The sequence below is a fragment of the Chelonia mydas genome, chromosome 6, assembly GCF_015237465.2.
Source record: "Chelonia mydas isolate rCheMyd1 chromosome 6, rCheMyd1.pri.v2, whole genome shotgun sequence".
NCBI lineage: Eukaryota > Metazoa > Chordata > Testudines > Cheloniidae > Chelonia > Chelonia mydas.
The window spans coordinates 89,033,649-89,053,635 of NC_051246.2; the positions used below are offsets into that span (position 1 = coordinate 89,033,649).

General features: G+C 42.4%; 1 protein-coding gene across 7 annotated transcripts in view; it reads left to right on the top strand.

Annotated features, from left to right (window-relative positions):
- The first annotated feature begins 729 nt into the window (after nt 1-729).
- The window catches only part of TTC6 (tetratricopeptide repeat domain 6), a 127,022-nt gene continuing 107,764 nt past the window's right edge, over nt 730-19,987 (top strand). For 3 of the 7 annotated variants that reach the window (XM_043549406.1, XM_043549408.1, XM_043549410.1), the window contains exons 1-3: nt 736-1,216; nt 1,888-3,071; nt 9,939-10,022. In XM_043549406.1, coding sequence (XP_043405341.1) covers nt 1,908-3,071; nt 9,939-10,022 — 1,248 coding nt within the window. In that variant the 5' untranslated portion in view covers nt 736-1,216; nt 1,888-1,907. Of the gene's footprint in view, nt 1,217-1,887; nt 3,072-9,938; nt 10,023-19,987 lie in introns of all 7 variants that reach the window. The other 4 variants (XM_043549411.1, XM_043549412.1, XM_043549409.1 and 1 more) reach the window with 3 other exon arrangements.

The window sequence follows — 19,987 nt, forward strand, 5'->3', positions numbered from 1 at the left end:
GGATAGGAAACTAGGTTATTATCCGCAACCGCAGGCACAAGGAAGGCTCCATTCACAACTGTTTTCTCTACTTTTGACTCCCGTTAGCACTGCAAATTGGATACAGTTCTGGGAGCCAGGACTGGATTCTGTTCTGTCCCACGGGTCCTCAGCCACCTTTTTAGTTAAATTCCAGTGATCGAAACTTTATTGCTGCTGATGAATGAGCCAGAAAGATTCAAGTTTGACCTTCAGTTCCAGGCTGAGTTTGCAGGGTTGGCAGTTAGAAAGAGGTATTTGGACTTTATCTGGAAGTCTCTGAGAGGTAATAAATATGAAACATCATGAATGCCATTTTGACAGTCAGGCTCCGAGTAGAAATGTCATGGAGCCAGTGCACAGCATCAGCGACCGCGCAACGGAGTTTTCTTTATACAGAGAAGAAAGGAGGTTGAAGGAAAATCCAGGATCAGAGTGCGAGTTGCTTGCTTTCGTGGCTGGGAGACATCCGACCCTGGTCGCTGCCCCTCAGCCAGCGGGTAACCTCAGAGGACAGTTCCCACAGCTGGATCGCAGCTACCAGGCTTCCCGTTCCGTCCGCACGCGGGGCTGGGGAGGAGACACCGCTCACACAGCCCGGTGGCCAGATCGCTCCGCCTGCCTTGGCAGCCAGGTGTCCCCCTTCGTCGGGTGACCCCGAGATGAGCAGAGGAGGGCCACGTTGGCGGCTGGCCTAAACGGGTGCAGCTGCACCGACTGCTGGAGGAGCTGGACCCGCTCCGCAGTGAGTCCAGCACCAATGCCCCGCAGCGCTACTCGCTGAAGCCTGGATCTCATCAGCGCGAGCTGCCTCGCCTTTTGCATCCCCGCTGAGACCAGCCCTGGCTACCGCCGGGGAAATCCAGCCGGGGCCGGGGGAGGTTAATCCGGGCAGGGCTGGAGCATGCTCCCCTCCGCCCTTCATTGCCCCCGGAAGGCGCGCGGCGCTGGACCCTCCCCGGCTGCAGGGGGCGCTCTCGGGAAGCAGGCGCCCCGCGCGTCCCTCTCTTCTCCCGCCGGGCCGCACGCACAGAGCCGAGCTGGTCTGTTGCTAGGTTCCCGAGCGCGTCCCCCCCGCCCCTGGCCCTGTGCCTGGGCAGAGCCGCCGCCCCGCGGGAAGGGCTGTGGCTGTGGGTCTCCCTCCCTGCCCTCCAGCGCGGGGCACGCAGGCCTTGCCCAGCTGTCTCCCCGGGGGCAGGTGAGAGAGCTCGGTCTAGGGCCTCACTGACCCTTCAGCGCCACGGGGCCAGGGGCTGTCCTTTCGCCTGGGGGCGCGTTATTTTGGGGGGAGGTCAGGGGCATGGTGGTATCTTTTTGAGGGTGTCTTGGGGCGGGCCAGGGGGTGTCTTTGGGGGCTGGGTGGGTGCTTAGGAGAGGTCCCATTTGGGGGACTTGGGTGGTATATTTCATGTTGGGGAGGTCAGGTTGTATCTCTTTTTGGGGGTAGCTGGTCTCCTTTGGGGCTGTATCTTTTCCAGATACTCGTTTAAAGGGAAGTTTCTTGGGGGGGGGGGGATCTTTTTCTTTGATTGGAGAGAGTAGTATCTTTTTGGAGGGGTATAATTTATTATTGCAGGTGAAGGCTCTCCATCTTTTTATTTTTTTGCGTTTAGCACTCCCATATTTAGGCCTTCTCTATACTAGATTTCCAGCAGTTGCTAGCAGTGGTAGGAATGGCTCAAGTTGCTGTAGATAAAGTGCTAGTGGCTGGTCAGACATGCTTAACTGTACATACTGTGAGTAGTTCTGTTGAAATGAATGAAACTACTTGCAGTGCATAAAGTTAAGCATGTGCACAAGTCTTTGCAGGATTAGGGGGTCTGTGTTTGTATATAACATATATAAACACATTTCTGTTTTGCTTTACAGGCCACATACATTAAAAGGAAATGGCTAGAAAACATGAGCACTTTGGACTAAGTTATCTGGAAGAACTAAATATGATTAAGGAGCGTGAGATTATATGCAAGGAATCTCGGAAGGATTTTCTTAAATTCAAACAAGCAGTAGCTACTGCTTATACAAATGTGAGCACTCAGCCCTTACTGGAAGATTTAACACCAGATCAGTCACATCAGTTAGAGCAGTATCATCTTCAGAGGTCAGAGAGTCCACATAAGCCCATCATTAATATAAATAAAAATGTCCCTAATGAATTCATTGGCAGTTCTGAAATTCACAGAAAAGTAAGAATCTCTCCTGAAGTAAGAGACATGAAAAAACAAACTCGTGATCTCAGCACAATGACTCAAAGAAATAAATCTTCTGTAAAAGAGGACAGTGCTGACAAAAATCAGAAAAGTTACTCTGAAAAAATAAATGTGGAAAATAGTAGTTGTAGTCATGAAAGTACAAGTGTAAAGATGCCAGTAATAGCATCTTTAGCAGGTACCACTAAAAAAATCACTATGTTAAAACAACCAGCACCACCTCGGAAGCCTAAATATCGCAAACTCATTCTTCATCCAAGACTAGTAACTTATAAGCCCCCCATTCTGTTACAGAAAGTCAAAGATACTAGAAAAGTGCAGGCTAGAGCCCATTCTCTAAAGATAAACATTCAGGTTGTAAAAACAAATAGAACTGAAGAAGCTAGCAATGACAGTAAAGAAAGTGATGAATCTAGTTCTACAGATTCTGATTCAAGTGAAAAGGCTTCTAAAAAGGAAATAGTTATTAGGAAAAAAGATAAGAAAGTATGCAGAGAACTTTCAAAAGCAAGTCAACAAGATTCAGTTGTTGAGCCGGGAAGAGAACTGAGTAAAAGAAGCAGTGTCTCCTGCAGCCATCCAAGTGTGAGGTCTGCTTCAGAGCAGTTGGAAGAGACTAGAGACATAACTAGACCAGACACTTCAAAAATATACGAGAAGAACTTCCAGCAGAGCAAACCAGAAGAGCTTACTTCCACACCAGAGTTGCCTGTGAGAGTGGTTGCAAGGTCTATTGATGAAATAATTGCTTCTCTGCAGTCTACTTTTCAGTCTCCCTCAGACCAGATGATCAAAGAACTCCTGGAGAGTGTTCTTGGCCGGAACTACAGCATAAAAATGGAAGTAGGTGAACCAGAACAAGAGCAATATTTTCTGTTGAGTAAATATTACTTTTAGAAAAGTTGTATATTTGTTTTTCAGATCCTACAATGTGTTATAACACAGAGGCCAGACAAAACAAATGGATAAAAACACTGATGTGTTATAGAGCTTCCTTCATTGTATCTTACTGTCAATTTGCAGTGTCCTTTAAAAGTAAAATCAAGCTAATATTAAAACCAGTTAAAATATAACTTCATTTAAGGGCCTCTTTTTGGACATTGGTCCTTTACATTGCTTATTATAAAGATGGTTTTTCTGTTTCCCTTGTAAAGGGATATGTTTGATATTGACAGATTAATAAGTGTTAAATATTTATAAGGTAACAATATTAAGGGTGTCAGTTTTGAGTTATTGCTCAGCATTGTGAAATCACAGAAAAACTGTTAATATGTTATTGTTAGATTTATTAATGTGGTGTTAGAGATTCCTCTCATCTAATGTGGTAATGTTTACAGTAAAAGACTACAATAAGGCATCAAGCATTAAAAAAAATGCTACAGAAGACTGTTAATTGGATACAGAGCCTTTTTACTTGGTGATTACTGATTCAGTTTCTAACCAGGACAGTAGATATTACTGTCAGATGGCTCGTTGGCCTGTGTGAGATAAGTTGATGAAAGAAGATCTTATTCCATTTCCAAGTGGTCAGGTGATCATGCAGAATCATTGAAATTCAGGCTGGAAGGAACCTCCAGAGGTCATCTAGTCCGGCCCCCTCACCAAAACCACTATTGCAACTGGCACCCGTGTTGGCAATATCATCAGAGAATCCCAGGAATAAATGGGCATGGAGACTGAACTACTCTTTTATGCAGAGGTGGTTGCCTTAGAACAAGGTGAGGCAAATTAGTGGAGCTGTGTGACTGTATGCATTTTATGGGTAGGCAGAGAATATCATTAGTCTGCAGAAGAGAAGAATGAGGGGGGATTTGATAGTTGCTTTCAACTATCTGAAGGGGGGTTCCAAAGAGGATGGATCTAGACTGTTCTCAATGGTACCAGATGACAGAACAAGGAGTAATGGTCTCAAGTTGAAGTGGGGGAGGTTTAGGTTGGATGTTAGGAAAAACTTTTTCACTATGAGGGTGGTGAAGCAATAGAATGGATTACCTAGGGAGGTGGTGGAATCTCCTTCCTTAGAGGTTTTTAAGGTCAGGCTTGACAAAGCCCTGGCTGGGATGATTTAGTTGGGGATTGGACTGGCTTTGAGCAGGGGGTTGGACTAGTTGACCACCTGAGGTCCCTTGCAACCCTGATATTCTATGATTCCCTACTGCTGTCAATGCAGTTATGATCAATAAATTCACTTGAGATAACCAACATCATGTAGTTTGATTAAATGCAAAAGTTAGAAGGAGAGCAACAATAATTGTGTAAGTTAACTGAACTTCTATTTTAAACAGTAGTATATGTGAGTTCATCCCATTGTGACTTCCTGTTCAGTTTGCAATAAAAATTATTATTAGTTTTATGCTACATTACTTTTTGTCACCTATTTATAAGAACTACACATGTCTTAGGCCCAATTTTCAAAAGGGCCCAATAACCTATAGTTCCCATTTAGGCACCTAAATAAGTGGCCAGGTTTTTAAAAAAGCTCAGTCTCCAGTTTGAGGTGGGGAGGAGAGATTCTCCATTGTTTTCAATGGGAGTTGCTGGGCGGAGAGCACTTTTTAAAATCTGTACAGTGATCTTGAATTCCTTTCACTTAAAACTTTTCATTGACAGGTTCAGGTTAAAAAAAAAATCTAAAATGGAGAGTCTTTGCAGGTCTGGTTGTTCTTTAGCATTTTCATTATCTAGAAGATCTGAGCCTTAACAAGGGTGAATGCTGCTCTAACAATTGTTGATTAAGTTATGTAAAGTCAAAGGCAGTTGCAGCATGTATTTTCTCAACTGAAGTAACTTTTGAAATAGGATGAAGAGTCTAGCAATTATTTTTAATCTGTTATGCACAGCTTATCTCATATCTTTTGCTGAGTTTCAGTCCTTGCCTTTACAAACAAGGTATGAAATTTATTCTTTTAGGTGAAATAGAAATATCCAAGAAATACATGTATTGAAATGAAAACAAGCTATTGTAATTAAATGAGATTTTATTTATTTACATATTTCCCCTTCTTATTATCTCATTCTTGATTGGCATTGGCTACTTAATGTTGTTAGCTTATTATACTGTTACAAAGTTGACCACAATTTACCCAGCAGCCTTAAAAAGACTACTGTTATCCAGGGAAAAGTATGCCAGCCCAGCAGAGGGACATGACCCCTCAACCATGTTTTCTTTGGATTCCTCAAGGGGAACTAGTTATGAATAATAGTTCCCACCATGTTTTGTTGAGAAGTAGAATTTTAATCATAATTTTAATTTGATTGTCAGTGCTTGCTAACTCTTAATATACTGAGTTACCAAGTTACTTGTTGACTTTATATTCAGTTTATATTCATTGCAGAAATGTATTTCTTTTGTTCAGCATTAAACAACCTGCAGCTGATCATCTTTATTTTTTACAGTACAATAATTCTTTGGCGGTCCAAATAACTTTTTGGGTTATATGGATAGAAGAAAAACTGTTTTGTTAGTAAAATAAAAATCTTGGTAAAATAACCACAAAAATTTGAGCATGCAAATATTGTTACTATACAAGAACTGTGTAATGAACAGTATCAAACCAACACCAAATATACAGTACTTTTATCTTTTTAACTTATGTGTGTGTGTGGCTGTCTGTCTGTCTCTGGGTACTGTGAGTCCATGTCAGAATGATGGCCTGTTGTGATCTTCTCCATTATGCTTAATAGTTTGGCTAATCACTTACTGTGCTTCAGAAGTGGGTTGGTAAGGGTTAGTCACTGTTGACCAGGTCTGTTTCCCTTTGACATTTACATCTATTCATGATATTTATGTCATTTTAATGTTTGCTATTTACATTCTTTATGTTCTAGTTGAGGTTTAAATTATAGTTCGGACATAACTGGCTTATGCTTTTTGGATAGATCTATGTATGGTGCACCATTAGTTGAGAAGCAATTCTTGTAGAAGATATAAATACTAATACTATACCTGCAAGCTTAAGCGGCAATGCTGAAATTGACTGAGCATGCATTTTCCACCAATTTACCAGCAAGCAATACATGAAAGGTGGTTAAGTGAGAACAGTTTCATACAGAGACTATATGCAGATATTTTAAACTTTCTCTTTTTCACTGTTTCCTTGAGGCCCAATTCAATTCCTGTAAAGATAATGAGAGTCTTTTCATTGATATGAATAGGATTTGGATCAGGCCTTCAAGCAGGAAGGTCAGACTTTTCTCATCTTTATTTTTCTGGTTACAGTAGACTTGTGGACACAGCTCTTACTTGGCTCCTCGCTGTTCTTCTGTAAAAGAAACATAATGTTTTTTTTCATTACAAGTGTGATTACCAGGGCTATTGGTTGTCATGGAACTGATGTCCATCCTTTTCTTGTACTGCTTCTGCTTTTTTGTTTAATTGCTAAAGGAATGGTAACGTTATTTTGGAATGCAGATATGAGCATCCATTTCAGACTGTGTCCAAATGTTGCTGGTCCTTCCTCTATAACATATCTAAGATTCAGTCTTTTCACTGGTTTCAGAATAGCAGCTGTGTTAGTCATAGAATCATAGAATATCAGGGTTGGAAGGGACCTCAGGAGGTCATCTAGTCCAACCCCCTGCTCAAAGCAGGACCAATCCTCAATTTTTGCCCCAGATCCCTAAATGGTCCCCTCAAGCATTGAACTCACAATCCTGGGTTTAGCAGGCCAATGCTCAAACCACTGAGCTATCCCTCCCCCCCAATCCGCAAAAAGTCTGTATCCGCAAAAAAAAAGGAGGACTTAAATAAATTTGTTAGTCTTTTCACTGTTGTTTAGGCTCTTTTTCTTGCCCGTCTTGATAATTGCAACCTCCTTCTCTCTGGTCTTCCTGACACTCACCCTCACTTCCTGACGCTCACCTGAGGTATATTCAAAATACTGCTGCTAATGTCATCTTCCTGACCCGTATGTCTGAACACAGCACTCTGCTCTGAGTCCTTCCACTGGCTTCCCCTTCAGAAGCTGTCTGTTCCAGACTTGTTAAGGCCCTTCTCAATTTAGACCCATCCTTCTTATCTGTACATGTACTTTATTGTGTCAACGCCCCATCTCCTCTGCTCTACTAATAATACTATTCTTTATCCTACATTGCCCAATTATTCACTTGCTTCACAAGCACCATCACACAATCTTCCATGCAACCATTATGCATGGTATATTGTCCCTGAAATAGTCTGGTAAGCCACTACACTTTCCTCCAAATTTCTCTTCAATGCACACTTCTGTCATGATGCTATGGGAAATTGCCTGGTGATGGTGTCCTAGAGGTAGGGACCTCTGATGTTTAACTTATTTGCTTAAATCTTCTATAAAAAACCTAATCAGCTCAAAATAATCTAATTGTGCAAAGAGATGTTCTATATAGACACGTGTTCTTACTACTGTTTCCCTCATCCTTAGTGTGCGGGTCCTGCGTGCTGTTGGTGGCCTGTGATATATACTCCTGGGGGAATTCTGTGCAGAATTCATGTCCCTTGCAGATTTCTTTGCTTCCCTGCAGAAAAATGACTTTCTGACAGGGAAGCAAAGGGAAGCTGCAAGAGCAGTCACGCACCACTCTCTAGCTGTGCAGGTAGATCATTTCAGGCACCTGGAGCATCAGCAGAGAGAGAAATCACCACAGGGCTGGGGACTTCCCAGCCAGTGGCTCTTACCCTGAGTCGGGTTAGGTGTTAATCCCGGCTGGGCTGGAGGCAGGTGAGGACAGGACTTCCTCTTCCCCTGTGAAGGGGGGAAATATGTGCAGGTGTTGCAAAAGGAGGAAGATTGTGTGTTCCAGCTTGGGAAGATGATATTGAATGTATTCTACCTGTTCTTATATGTCAGGAGCTATTCTCTCATTCCACTGCTTTAAGATACACCTTTTGATCATTAGTAGGAAGAATAGCAACATTTTTATATTCTTTTATTGGAAACCTCTACCTTTAAGCATACCTACTACTCAAAATGTAAGTGTTAGTGGGATCTTCATGTTGTATATTCCATGTTATGACTTCCACAGAATGCAAACATGTTTTGGGCCAGCTCTTCAGCTATACTAAATCAGGATAGCACCACTGATTTACACATGCTAAAGTGCTGGTCTTTGGGTTTTCAGGGCATGCCTATTTACTGCATATAAATAGAATATAGATTAAATATAAATATAGATTCTTCCTTAAACTTATTTTAACATTTTCTATCTATTGAAGAACAAATGGGATCTCTTAGGTAAAATAAAACTGCTATGTAAAATATCAAATTTTCATACATAGTGAAAAACATTTATTAAAGGTAGATAACATTAGCAGGACTTTAAGAATTAAAAATAGAACTGTGAGATTAAACAGAGGAATTTATTTTGGTTACAATGAATTCTCTGAACAGTTCAGTTCCTTGCCTCTGAAGCAGGGAAAAACTACCTAATGCCTTGAAAAGCATAGTTTTTCCTTTGTCTGTTGTTGCAAGTCATTGGTGAATTATAAAGGTAGTTGTAATAAACACATATCAGGGTCCCTTTCAGAGCATTGTATAGCTTTTCATTGCTTTTCAGATTAAATTTGTGGGATAGGAGTAGACCCAGCTCTCTTTTTCTTGGCCTCTGGACAGCTTTTTTACTCAACATCATTGATAAGTCAAAATTTTGAAAATACATGGTCTCTGATGCTTATTTATTAATGTACTCTCAATGAAATGTTACTTGGTAGATTAAAATTAAATTGAGTATTACGTGCAAAAAACTGTTTGCTTGTGTATTTTAAAATCTTCACTATGCTAGATTGAAAATGTATCCAATAAGAGAAAATTGCATTGTCTTGAAAAATTGTACATTTAACTTAAAAATAAGTGGTCTCAATCCCAGTAGGCGTTTTGTTGCTGAAATGTTCTTTTTTCTTTTCTTCAATTTTTGGTCTCTAACGTGTTTTGTTGAGGGCTTCAATGAGCTTTGTATTTATTTGCGTCTGTGAATTGTTTAGATTATAAATGTTTCCAATTTCTTTATGATTTTTAAAGCATGTTTTATTTCAGAACGTTTCTTAAATATAGCTTTAGCTATGAAACTCACACTAGCTAGTGCTGTCTTTAGGACTTGACCCCCAAAACCCCTATATGTCACAAGGGGTAAATGCACACTTGCTGAGTTATCCGCACATACCTGGCAGATGCATAGGAAGCAATCATGTGGAGTAAAGAAATGCACACCTTACTTAACATGGTGAGTTGGTGTTTCTACTTTGGTGCACCAGAAACAAAATGGCATATGTTGAGCACAGACATGGTGTGGCTCCACACCCCAACTTCACAAGAGGATGAGTAGTTCTGCAAGGAGCTGAGCACCCTTCTAAACCCTGTAGTAACTCTTTTGCTGGCTCTGCCTGCAGAATTCTGCATGTGAGGTGGTGAATCAAGAAATTACTCAACATCCTGCTCTTTAGGGCTCTGATCCTGCAAATGCTTTTGCATGTGCTTAACTTTACTACCATAAGTAAGTCCATTGAGGGGCTGCTCATGGTAGTAAAATTAAGCATGTGCAAAAGTGGCTGTAGGATAGGGGCCTAAGATCATTTGTCCATAAATGTACTTACTAGTTGCAAATTAATTTATCAGCGTTTGCAGTGAAAAACAAAACTCATGCTTATGAGAATATATCACTTTGTTGGTGTTTTGTTCTGTAGGATAAAAATATAAGTCATAAAATCATACTTAATTTTCTTTCTTGTTTGCAAAGCAGACATCAGCTGAATTTCAGGAAAAGAAGACTGAATCTCAAGCTAATGAAGAAATAGTGACAAGTTTTCAGGAGCCGAGCCTGGTAAAGTTCAGTGTTATCTAGGAATGTTAAAACATAATAATTATTGTGCTTGTGTTTGCTTGCTGTCTTGCTCAGATAGGCAGTTCATGTTTCAAATTGATAAAAGTGAAAGGAAACTAAATAGTGTTTTAAAACATTTATAATACTCCATAAAAGTCAAATATGCAATTCTTTTCCTCTGTCTCCCCCTGGATCTGATTCTCCTACTACTGGACATATCCAAAATCCCATTGAAATGAATGGCAAGTACTTTTGAGGGCCAGGACAGTACACTACTCTGTTTGTACAGTGCCTAGCACAAAGGGGCCCTGTTCTTGGTTGATCCCTAAGTACTACAAATAATAAACACGATTAATCAACTATTCAAGTTAAGTGCTTGTATTGAGTGGGTCCTTGAGTAAATAAAAGTTCTTATATATTTGTGTGTATATTTTGTTTTTCTGTACCATACAATCTAGCTATATATGGTTACACATTTAAGCTTAGACAAGTTCTTAGTGTTGCTCACAGTTGTAAACTGAGCAGCTGAGAGATGTATAATGTATTTGAGTAGTATATGTCTTTGTTGTATATCTCTTTTCAAGTTTTCAGGTCACACGTTGTAGGAACCATAGACCAGATCATGCCATCAATTTTTGAGCAAAAATCCCCATTAATATTAATAGTTAGTGCAATTAATTGTAGTTCCTTTTGGTTTCTATTCCACCTTTCTTTGTAAGTCCATTTATTCATAGAGGAATTGATTGCTTTTAGTCTTAACTGATCAAATATTGCAGATGCTGTATAAAATAAATATAGGCAATGAAGGAAAAATTGCACAGCAGGAAACATTATGTTGAGAAATTTGCCTTGTAGGATACAAATATCTGTAGCCCAGTGTCTCCTGCAGTTCTGGACGCCTGGGTGCTTACATCTCTCTGCAGCTCATGGAGGCGGATCAGTATTTTGGCACTGCCTGGTATGGCCAAACTCAGTGTACTTCTGCTTGCCACCAGATTCTTTGCTTCTGCAGCAGAAGACAGTAGCAGTTTTGTTTGCTTCCATCCTTACTCCTTCTATTTTAACTTTTCTGCTGAGTTTTCTGGGTAGTGGGGAGCAGTATTCTCCTTTCTCTGTATTCCTCCTCCTCCCTGGGTTGGTTAACCTCTCTGGTTTAACCCTCTCTGAGTTTCCACTACAGTGTCTTCCCTGCTGGCTACTCTGCCCCTTACAGGTATGGCAGAGCAGCCAAGAAAGCACCAGGTCAAATCAAAGTGGTGCTCTATATATGAGGCAGCCTTCTCAGGCTTGGAAGATAGTGAGTTGTGCTCACCCTGCATCCAACCTCTGTTAAGTCCCGTGACTACGAGTCAGACAGGTGGGTGAGGGTCACTCAGTCACTGAGGCAGCAATGACTCCAATTGGGGAAAAATGGATCAGGAACCCCAATGCAGAGCTGGGAGAGGCTCCAAAAGTGAGGAGGACCTGGACCATTCGACTCAGGGGTAAGTACCAGGGGACCACTGCAGAACAAAAAGGGGAGGCTTTTGGGGCCACAAGTCCTGTCCCCCACAGTCTTAAAGTGGGTCAGAGCACCGTGGAGAAAGAAGCAGGGCTTTTAATCAGCCCCCTCCCTCCCAAGCTCAGGAGGGCTCTGACCATGAGTTTCCCCCTCCCTGCTCTCAGAGGAAATGGGACCCAGTAGGCAGATTCTGAGACAGACCTCTTGAAAGGATTCCAGGCTCTAAGAAAGGCAAGCCACAAAAGTCCTCACCAAATCTGCAGCAGAGCTTCTGTGCTCCCAAAGTGCACAAAAAGGTTTTAAAAAAAAATCTAAAAAGCATAAAAAGGGAAAGAAAAAGTTCAAAAAATCCAGGCGATATAGGTTCCCTGACTCCTCTTTCTCCTTCACTCTTCCTTCTCTGAGGAAGGTGGGTTGTCTGCCTCTGAAACCTGAGCAGGTTCCTGAGGGTAAGCCCTAGAGTCAATTTCTCACCTCAAAAACTTCCCCTGAGATGGCAATACCCCTTCACTCTGCCTTCGATGAAGTGATTAGGGATGAATGGAACGAGTCTGATAAGAGCAACCACATTAACAAGAGCGACCTCAGGCTATATAATACTCAAGAACCAAAGGGCTTTATTGCAGAGACATTGAAGGTGGATGCTGCTGAAGCATCCCTTGCCAGGAATATGGTATTCCCTCGGGGGAGTTCTACCTTATGGACCTCACAGATAAGAAGATGGAGACCACTCTCAAAAGGACTTTGAAGCCTCCTCTGAGTGTCCCTGTCAACTGCCTGCTTTGTAGGAGCATTTCGTTCCTGGCTGAACGATCTCAAAGCCTTAAGGGCAGAGCTCACCCTGACTGTGGCTCCACTTTAAAGAAAGTCTCCCTAGCAACAGTATTTGCAGCTGACACATCAATGGATGCTATGAGGTGCTCAGCCTGCTCCATGGCCTCCAGTTCACTAGCTGGGCACACCTATGGCTTTGTGGATGCTCACTCTAAACAGGTCCTATGCTTGGCCAAGTTTACAGGCTCCCTCCGTTTTGGAGAAAAGCTGGAAAAGGTGGTGGCTGACGATACAAGAATATCCAAACAGTCTCTCCATCCCCACTAAGGACCCTCAGGAGAGACTATAGACCAGCCTTCAGCAGGAGTCACTCCTCTTTCTCCTTGTCCCTTTGCTGGTACCACTGTGAGGACAACAGATTCCCCAGTGGAAAATAGTGGAATCAAGGTCTTGGAGGAAAGTCCAGAGGGACCTCAGCCCTCCAGAAAAATCCACTTTGACAAAAATCACATAGGCCTCCGCCCAGAGCAGAAGCTATGGGGCAGGTTTTCCCATTTCCTAGAGGAATTTTTCATTGATCACAGAAAAGTGGGCCAGGGAAATAGTGAACAATGGATGCTCCCTGAGTTGCAGGCTCCACCCCATGCATTCTTCATACAGCTACAACGACGCCATATAACACAATCTGATCCAGAATTAAATATCTCATCTTCTGGATATCCGAATAATAGAGAGTGTTCCCTCAGAAGAAAAGTTCTCTGGGTTCTACTCCATCTTCTTCATTGTGCAGAAATGCATGGGGGGTATCAGAGATCACCTCAAAAGGCTCAATTAGTGGGGTGAGGGGAGGAGACTTCTTGACTTCAGTAGATCTAATGGTGCATATCTCCATATTCCAATCACACCATGCCACTACAGCCTTCTGAGATTCACCTATGTCAGGAGACATCAGTACTGAGCGCTCCCGTTCAGCCTGTCCTTGGCCTCCAGGATTTTGATAAAGATACTGGTGGTGATAATAGCCAGACTCAGGTTGCAAGGAGCTCACGTGTACCCCTTTCTGGATGACATCTGATCAGAGCTCCATCAGAGTCAGCAGTGCACAGGCCCCCACGTTGGATGTTGAATCACCTCCAGGTGCATGGCTTCATCATCAGTGCCAAGAAAAGTTCTCTGATTCCGCTCAGTAATTTATTTTCTTTCTCCGGAGTCGCAGGAGGCCCACCATAGAGCTATATCTCCAACTGCTAGGACTCCTGATGTTATGCATAGGGATTGCTCCATGGGCAGTAACACATCAAAAGCCTTCATACTAAAGGTCTGGGGCCACTCTACAGAACCCATGAAAGATCAAGTATGGGTTCCAACACAGGTGTTCAACTCCTTACCATGGTGGTCAGACCATGACAAGGTCCGTAAAGGCATGCTGATCTACCTTCCAGATCCTTTAGTCCTCACAACCGGTGCTAGCGTGGAGGGCTGGGACGCTTACTTGGAGATCCAAGCAGCCAGGGGCCTCTGGAGGGAAGAGGAAAAGGCTCACAGGATAAACCTCGTAGAGCTGAGAGAGGTCAAGCTAGCACTGAAAGGTTCCAGCCACCTTAAAGAGAAACCACATTCTGGCTCAATCAGACAATACAACTACTGTAGTGTATTTAAACAGTCAAAAGGGAACAAAGAATCTGACACTACACACAGAAGCAATAGAAATAATGAGGTGGGCAGAACAGTTTCTCCTTTTTTTTTTTTTTCAGAGTGATCCATATCGTAGGGGATCTGGACCAAAAAGCAGACTGGCTCAGCAGATGTAGGGTCAACAACTCCGAGTGGTGCCTGAATCAAGTTTTCGATCTCATTGTTCAGATGTTTGGCCTCCCTTCAACTGACCTGTTCACAAAAAGAGGCCAAAATATTTTGCATACAAGGCAGACCCCAGAGCCATGGGAACAGTGCCTTATCACACAGTTGGCCACAGGGCCTATTTTATGTGTTTTACCCTTTCCTCTACTGCAGAAGGTGATCCAGAAAATAAAATGAGCACATGAGATGGTAATACTGATAATTCCCCATTTGCTGAAGAGATCTTGGGTCTCAGACTTGATAGAGCTGACATGAAAGCTCCCACTCCAGGTTTCATGGAGACTGGACGTTCTCTGGCAAGATCCTCTCCTTCATCTGGATCTGAAACAGCTCACCTAATAGCCTGGCTATTGAAAGGGAAGTACTAAAAGGTCTTGGTCTGTCCTCCACTGTTATTAAGATATTGCTTTAATCTATGAGGGTATCAACACTAAAAGCGTACTCTTCTATCTGGTCCAGAGTCGTCAACTGGTGCCAAGAGCACAATGCAAATCCCAGAAATTCAGGAATTCCAACTGTTTTGGACTTTCTACAAGAAGGTATAGACAGATTAGCCCTGTACCAGTGCACATCAGCTGTCTGCTCTTACTAGCATACTATTTGCAGGATCCTTGGACTGCCTGGCAGACAATCCACAGGTAGCCAGATTCTTTTGAGCAGTCAGTTAGTCAGGCCACTCTTCCCAAAATGGGACCTTCCACTAGTTTTGAGGGCCCAGCCAAGCTATCCCTTTCAGTGTTTGACTTCAGTGTTACTTTTTTTTAAAAAAAATCCATTAAGACTTTCTTCTTAGTAGCTGTCACATTCACGAGGCATGTGTAAGAGCTGGCAGCCTTATCTATACAGGAGCCTTACTGTGTGTTCCATGAGGACAAGCTGGTGCTCAGAATACTAGAATCCTTTCTTCCTAAGGTAAATTCCTCCTTCCACACTTCTAAAGCAGTTGTGCTTCCTTTATGTCCAAAACCACAAGATACAACTGAATAGGCATGGCATACCTTAGATATCAGAAGAGTGTTGAAAAATCCATCTCAGGCATGCAGAATCCATGAGAAGATCAGGTTCCCTATTCATGTCCTTTCATGCGAAATTCCAAGTCCTCCACTGCTAGGTGGATTAGTCTATGTATTGTAGAATCCTTGAAATCAGAGGTTCATGTCTTGGAAGAGATCAAGGCACACTACACGGGATCTTTAGGAGCATCATGGGCAGAAAGAATAGGTGTGTGCACTTCAGAAATTTTCAAAGCAGCCACTTGGTCTACAGCTAACAACTTTATTATTCACATAAAGGTGGACCTTCTGTCTTCTCCAGAGGCCTTCTTTGGCAGGAAGGTGCTGCAGGAAGTAGCCTATAAATAATACAAACTTTTGCATGACCTCATAAAAAGGGGGATACTTCTTTCCTACTAAACTTTTGTCTCATAACCCTTCCTACTCGCTGCTCGCTACTTCTCAGTCATTGAGAATTGTGGGAGAAACTGGGCTTCAGAATGGAAAATTTCTTAATGATAATTTCCTTTCGGCTAGTAGCATCTCCCACAGTTCTATCCACCCTGGATGGCTCAAGAACAAAGGGTCAGATATTAGGTGGAACCATTACCATATGACAGTCTTCCTTGTTCTAATGTATTAGTTATTTACTTATCTCTGGAATATTTGTTGATAATGGTGTTATGCAAGTTTTACAGCATGGGAATAACTCATCTGGCAGCATGTGGGAGCAGAGTGGGTGTGGTCAGACCATATGGCGCCAAAATACTGATCCACCTCTGTGAGCTCAGAGAGAATATTGTAGCTCAAATGTTCAGAATTGTGGGAGATGCTCCAAGCAGAAAGGAAGTTATCGTTAGAAATTTTCCAGTCTCAGCACAAAATACATCTCAAGCTAAAAAGAGCTATCAACAGATTTTCAGCAACTGAAACAGGTGAAGTTCAACACTATTCTGGAGGGGTAGTAGAATTTCCATAGTTTAGGTTACAGACAGGTACTATAAAAAAAACCTTATTTAAGTCCCCTCTGTAATATTGGTTTAAAAAATTAGTTTGGCCTTACAATTGTTATGTGTATTCTGAAGGCAAAAAAGAATATTTGCCAGTACAGGCCCTAGATTTGTAAAAAATTTTGGTAGGGGTCAGAGAGCAAAGGGGAGTAAGGGACAGAGTCCCTTATATTTGGGTGTCTGGGGGAGGGTAGAGCCTCCCAGGTGGGCATAAAATTGGAAAATAACTTCTGGACCCACATCCCTGCTCCAGAAGGAGAGATGGCAGCTCAGTAACCTGAGCACAACCCAGGGGGAACCCTTGGCCTGGCTTCCCACTCCATTAGGAGAGGTCATAGAATCGTAGGACTGGAAGGGACTTGAGAGGTCTTCTAGTCCATTCCCCCGCACTCAAGGCATGAGTTAGTATTATCTAGACCATCCCTGACAGGTTTTTGTCTAATTTGCTCTTAAAAATCTCCAATGACAACCTCCCTAGGCAATTTATTCCAGTGCTTAACCACCCTGACAGTTAGAAAGTTTTTCCTAATGTCCAACCTAAACTGCTTTTGCTGCAATTTAAGACCATTGTTTCTTGTGCTAATCTCAGAAGTTAAAGAGAACAATTTTTTTTTCTCTCCTCCTTGTAACAACCTTTTAGGTACTTGAAAATTGTTATCATGTCCCCTCCCAGTCTTCTCTTCTCCAGACTAAACAAACCCATTTTTTTCAATTTTCCCTCAGAGGTCATGTTTTCTAGACCTTTCTTCATTTGTGTTGCTCTTCTCTGGACTTTCTCTAATTTGTCCACGTCTTTCCTGAAAAGTGGCACCCAGAACTAGACAAAATAGTCCAGTTGAGGCCTAATCAGTGCAGAATAAAGCGGAAGAATTATTTCTCATGTCTTGCTTACAACACTGCTGCTAAGACAGCTCAGAATAATGTGTGCTTTTTTTTGCAACAGTGTTACACTTTTGACTCATATTTAGCTTGTGGTCTACTATGACCCCTAGATCCCTCTCCAGAGTACTCCTTTCTAGGCAGTCATTTCCCATTTTGTATGTGCACAACCGATTGTTCCTTCCTAAGTGGAAGGATGGTGGCTTGGTAACCTGGGAAGACCCCTGGGGAGCCTCCAGACCTGGCTTCCCGCTCTGGAAGGAGAGATGGAAGCTCAGTCACCTGGACAGTCTCCAGAGGAACCCAGGAGCATACCCAGGATTTGGATCCCTACTCAGCAATTACAGGTCAGTAACCCTGACTTCAGTACTGGACAAGCTGGTTGAAACTATAGTAAAGAACAGAATTGTCAGAGACATAGATGAACATAATTTGTTGGGGAAGAGTAAACATGTTTTTTGTAACGGGAAATCATGCCTCACTAATCTACTAGATTCTTTGAGGGGGTCAACAAACATATGGACAAGGGGGATCCAGTGGATATAGTGTACTGAGATTTTCAGAAAGCCTTTGACAAAGTCCCTCACCAAAGGCTTTTAAGCAAAATAAGCTGTCATGGGATAAGAGGGAAGGTCCTCTCATGGATCGATAATTGGTTAAAAGATAGGAAGCAAAGGGTAGAAATGAATGGTTACTTTTCAGAATGGAGAGAAGTAAATAATGGTGCCCCCAGCGTCTGTACTGGGACCAGTACTGTTCAACTTATTCATAAATGATCTGGAAAAAGGTGTAAATAGTGAGGTGGCAAAATTTGCAGATGATACAAAACTACTCAAGATAGTTAAGTCCAAAGAAGACTGCCAAGAGCTACAAAGGGAGCTCACAAAATTGGGTGACTGGGCAACAAAATGGCAGATGAAATTTAATGTTGATAAATGCAAAGTAATGCACATTGGAAAACATAATCCCAACTATACATATACAATGATGGGGTCTAATTTAGCTGTTACCACGCAAAAAAGAGATCTTGGAGTCATTGTGGATAGTTCTCTGAAAACATCCACTCAATGTGCAACGGCAGTTAAAAAGCGAACAGAATATTAGGAATCGTTAAGAAAGGGATAGATAATAAGACAGAAAATATCATATTGCCTCTATATAAATCCATGGTATGCCTACATCTTGAATACTGCGTGCAGATATGGTTGCCCCATCTCAAAATAGATATATTGGAATTGTAATTGGAAAAGGTTCAGAAAAGGGCAACCAAAATGATTAGGGGTATGAAATGGCTTCTGTATGAGGAGAGATTAATAAGACTGGTACTTTTCAGCTTGGAAAAGAGACGATTAGGGGTGGATATGATAGAGGTCTATAAAATCATGACTGGTATGGAGAAAGTAAATAAGGAAGTTTTATTTACTTTCCAAACAAAAGAAAGTATTTCTTCACACAACGCACGCACAACTGTGGAACTCTTTGCCTGAGGATGGTGTGAAGGCCAAGACTATAACAGGGTTCAAAAAAGAACTAGATAAATTCATGGAGTATAGGTCCATCAACAGCTATTAGCGAGGATGGGCAGGGATGGTGTCCCTAGACTCTGTTTGCCAGAAGCTGGGAATGGCCAACAGCGGATGGATCATTTGATGATTACCTGTTCTGTTCATTCCCTCTGGGGCACCTGGTATTGGCCACTGTCGGAAGACAGGATACTGGGCTAGATGGACCTTTGGTCTGACCAGCTCTTGTGTTCCTATGAGTGACGGCGGCTCATTAAATGAGCCACCATCTCTACTTCTGGAGCAGTGAGCTCAGTCAGAAGTACCAGCCTATGTTCTGGCTTCCCAAAAAAGTGCTGGAGCACTGTTACACAGTTTTCTGGCACAACATGAGCTCTGGTATGGGCCTTTTCCCTCTAAGTGGTGCCAGCTCCAATCCACTCCCAGGATATTGGTGGGGCCTGGGCCCAAAGGCCCATATAACCGGTACTCATTTTTGCATGTGCTTGTGAAGGCCTTATAGTCAATTTGATGACATTTCTCTGTCTGTCTGTGACACAATAACTTTTGAATTTCAAATCTGATCATTTCCCAAATTTCAAGGCATGTTCTAGGCATCTGTGGCCAGAATCCTGGTGATTCTGGGTGCAGTCAGAACACTGAAAGAAGAAAAATGGGGGACTCTTGGAGTTGCTATCATCTGTTTAATACTATGCAGCATAATAATACCTATGATCATTCTGCCAATAGAGTTCAACATGTTGACACCCTGAATGACAAAAGAGAAACAATTACTTTCTCTGGTTGGAGCTGTTGAGCAGGTACTCAGCCAGTAGGGGCAGCCAGAGAGAAAGGAGAGAGAGAAATCTTTCTTCCTTGCTTTGTAATGTCTTGCCTCCTCAAAGCCTGAACCAGGTGTGGGGAAAGAGCACCATCTGGCATCCACCCCTCCCAGTCTAGGGGAATGAAAGGTACTTCAGGGGCAGAGGGAGGAGAGAGACACAAAGCCCTTAGCGTAGTGCAGATAAGAGGGGACCTTGGTGTGAGGGAAGGGGGAAAGGGTGGGGGAGGGACTGTATCCTTGGCATGGTACAGAGAATGTGGGGCCCTGCTATGGGGGGAGGGAGAGGAACAGAGCCCTTGGCAAAGTAAAAAGTACAGAGAAGGGCAACAAAAATGATTAAGGGTATGGAACAGCTTCCTTATGAGGGGAGATTAAAAAGACTGGCACTGTTATGCTTAGAAACGAGACAACGAAGGGGAGATATGATAGAAGTCTCTAAAATCATGAATGGTGTGGAGAAAGTGAACAGGGAAGTGTTATTTACCCCTTCCCATAACACAAGAACCAGGGGTCACCCAATGAAATTAATAGGCAGCAGGTTTACAATTAGTAGTACAATTTTTTTCACACAACACACAGTCAACTCATGGAACTCATTGCCAG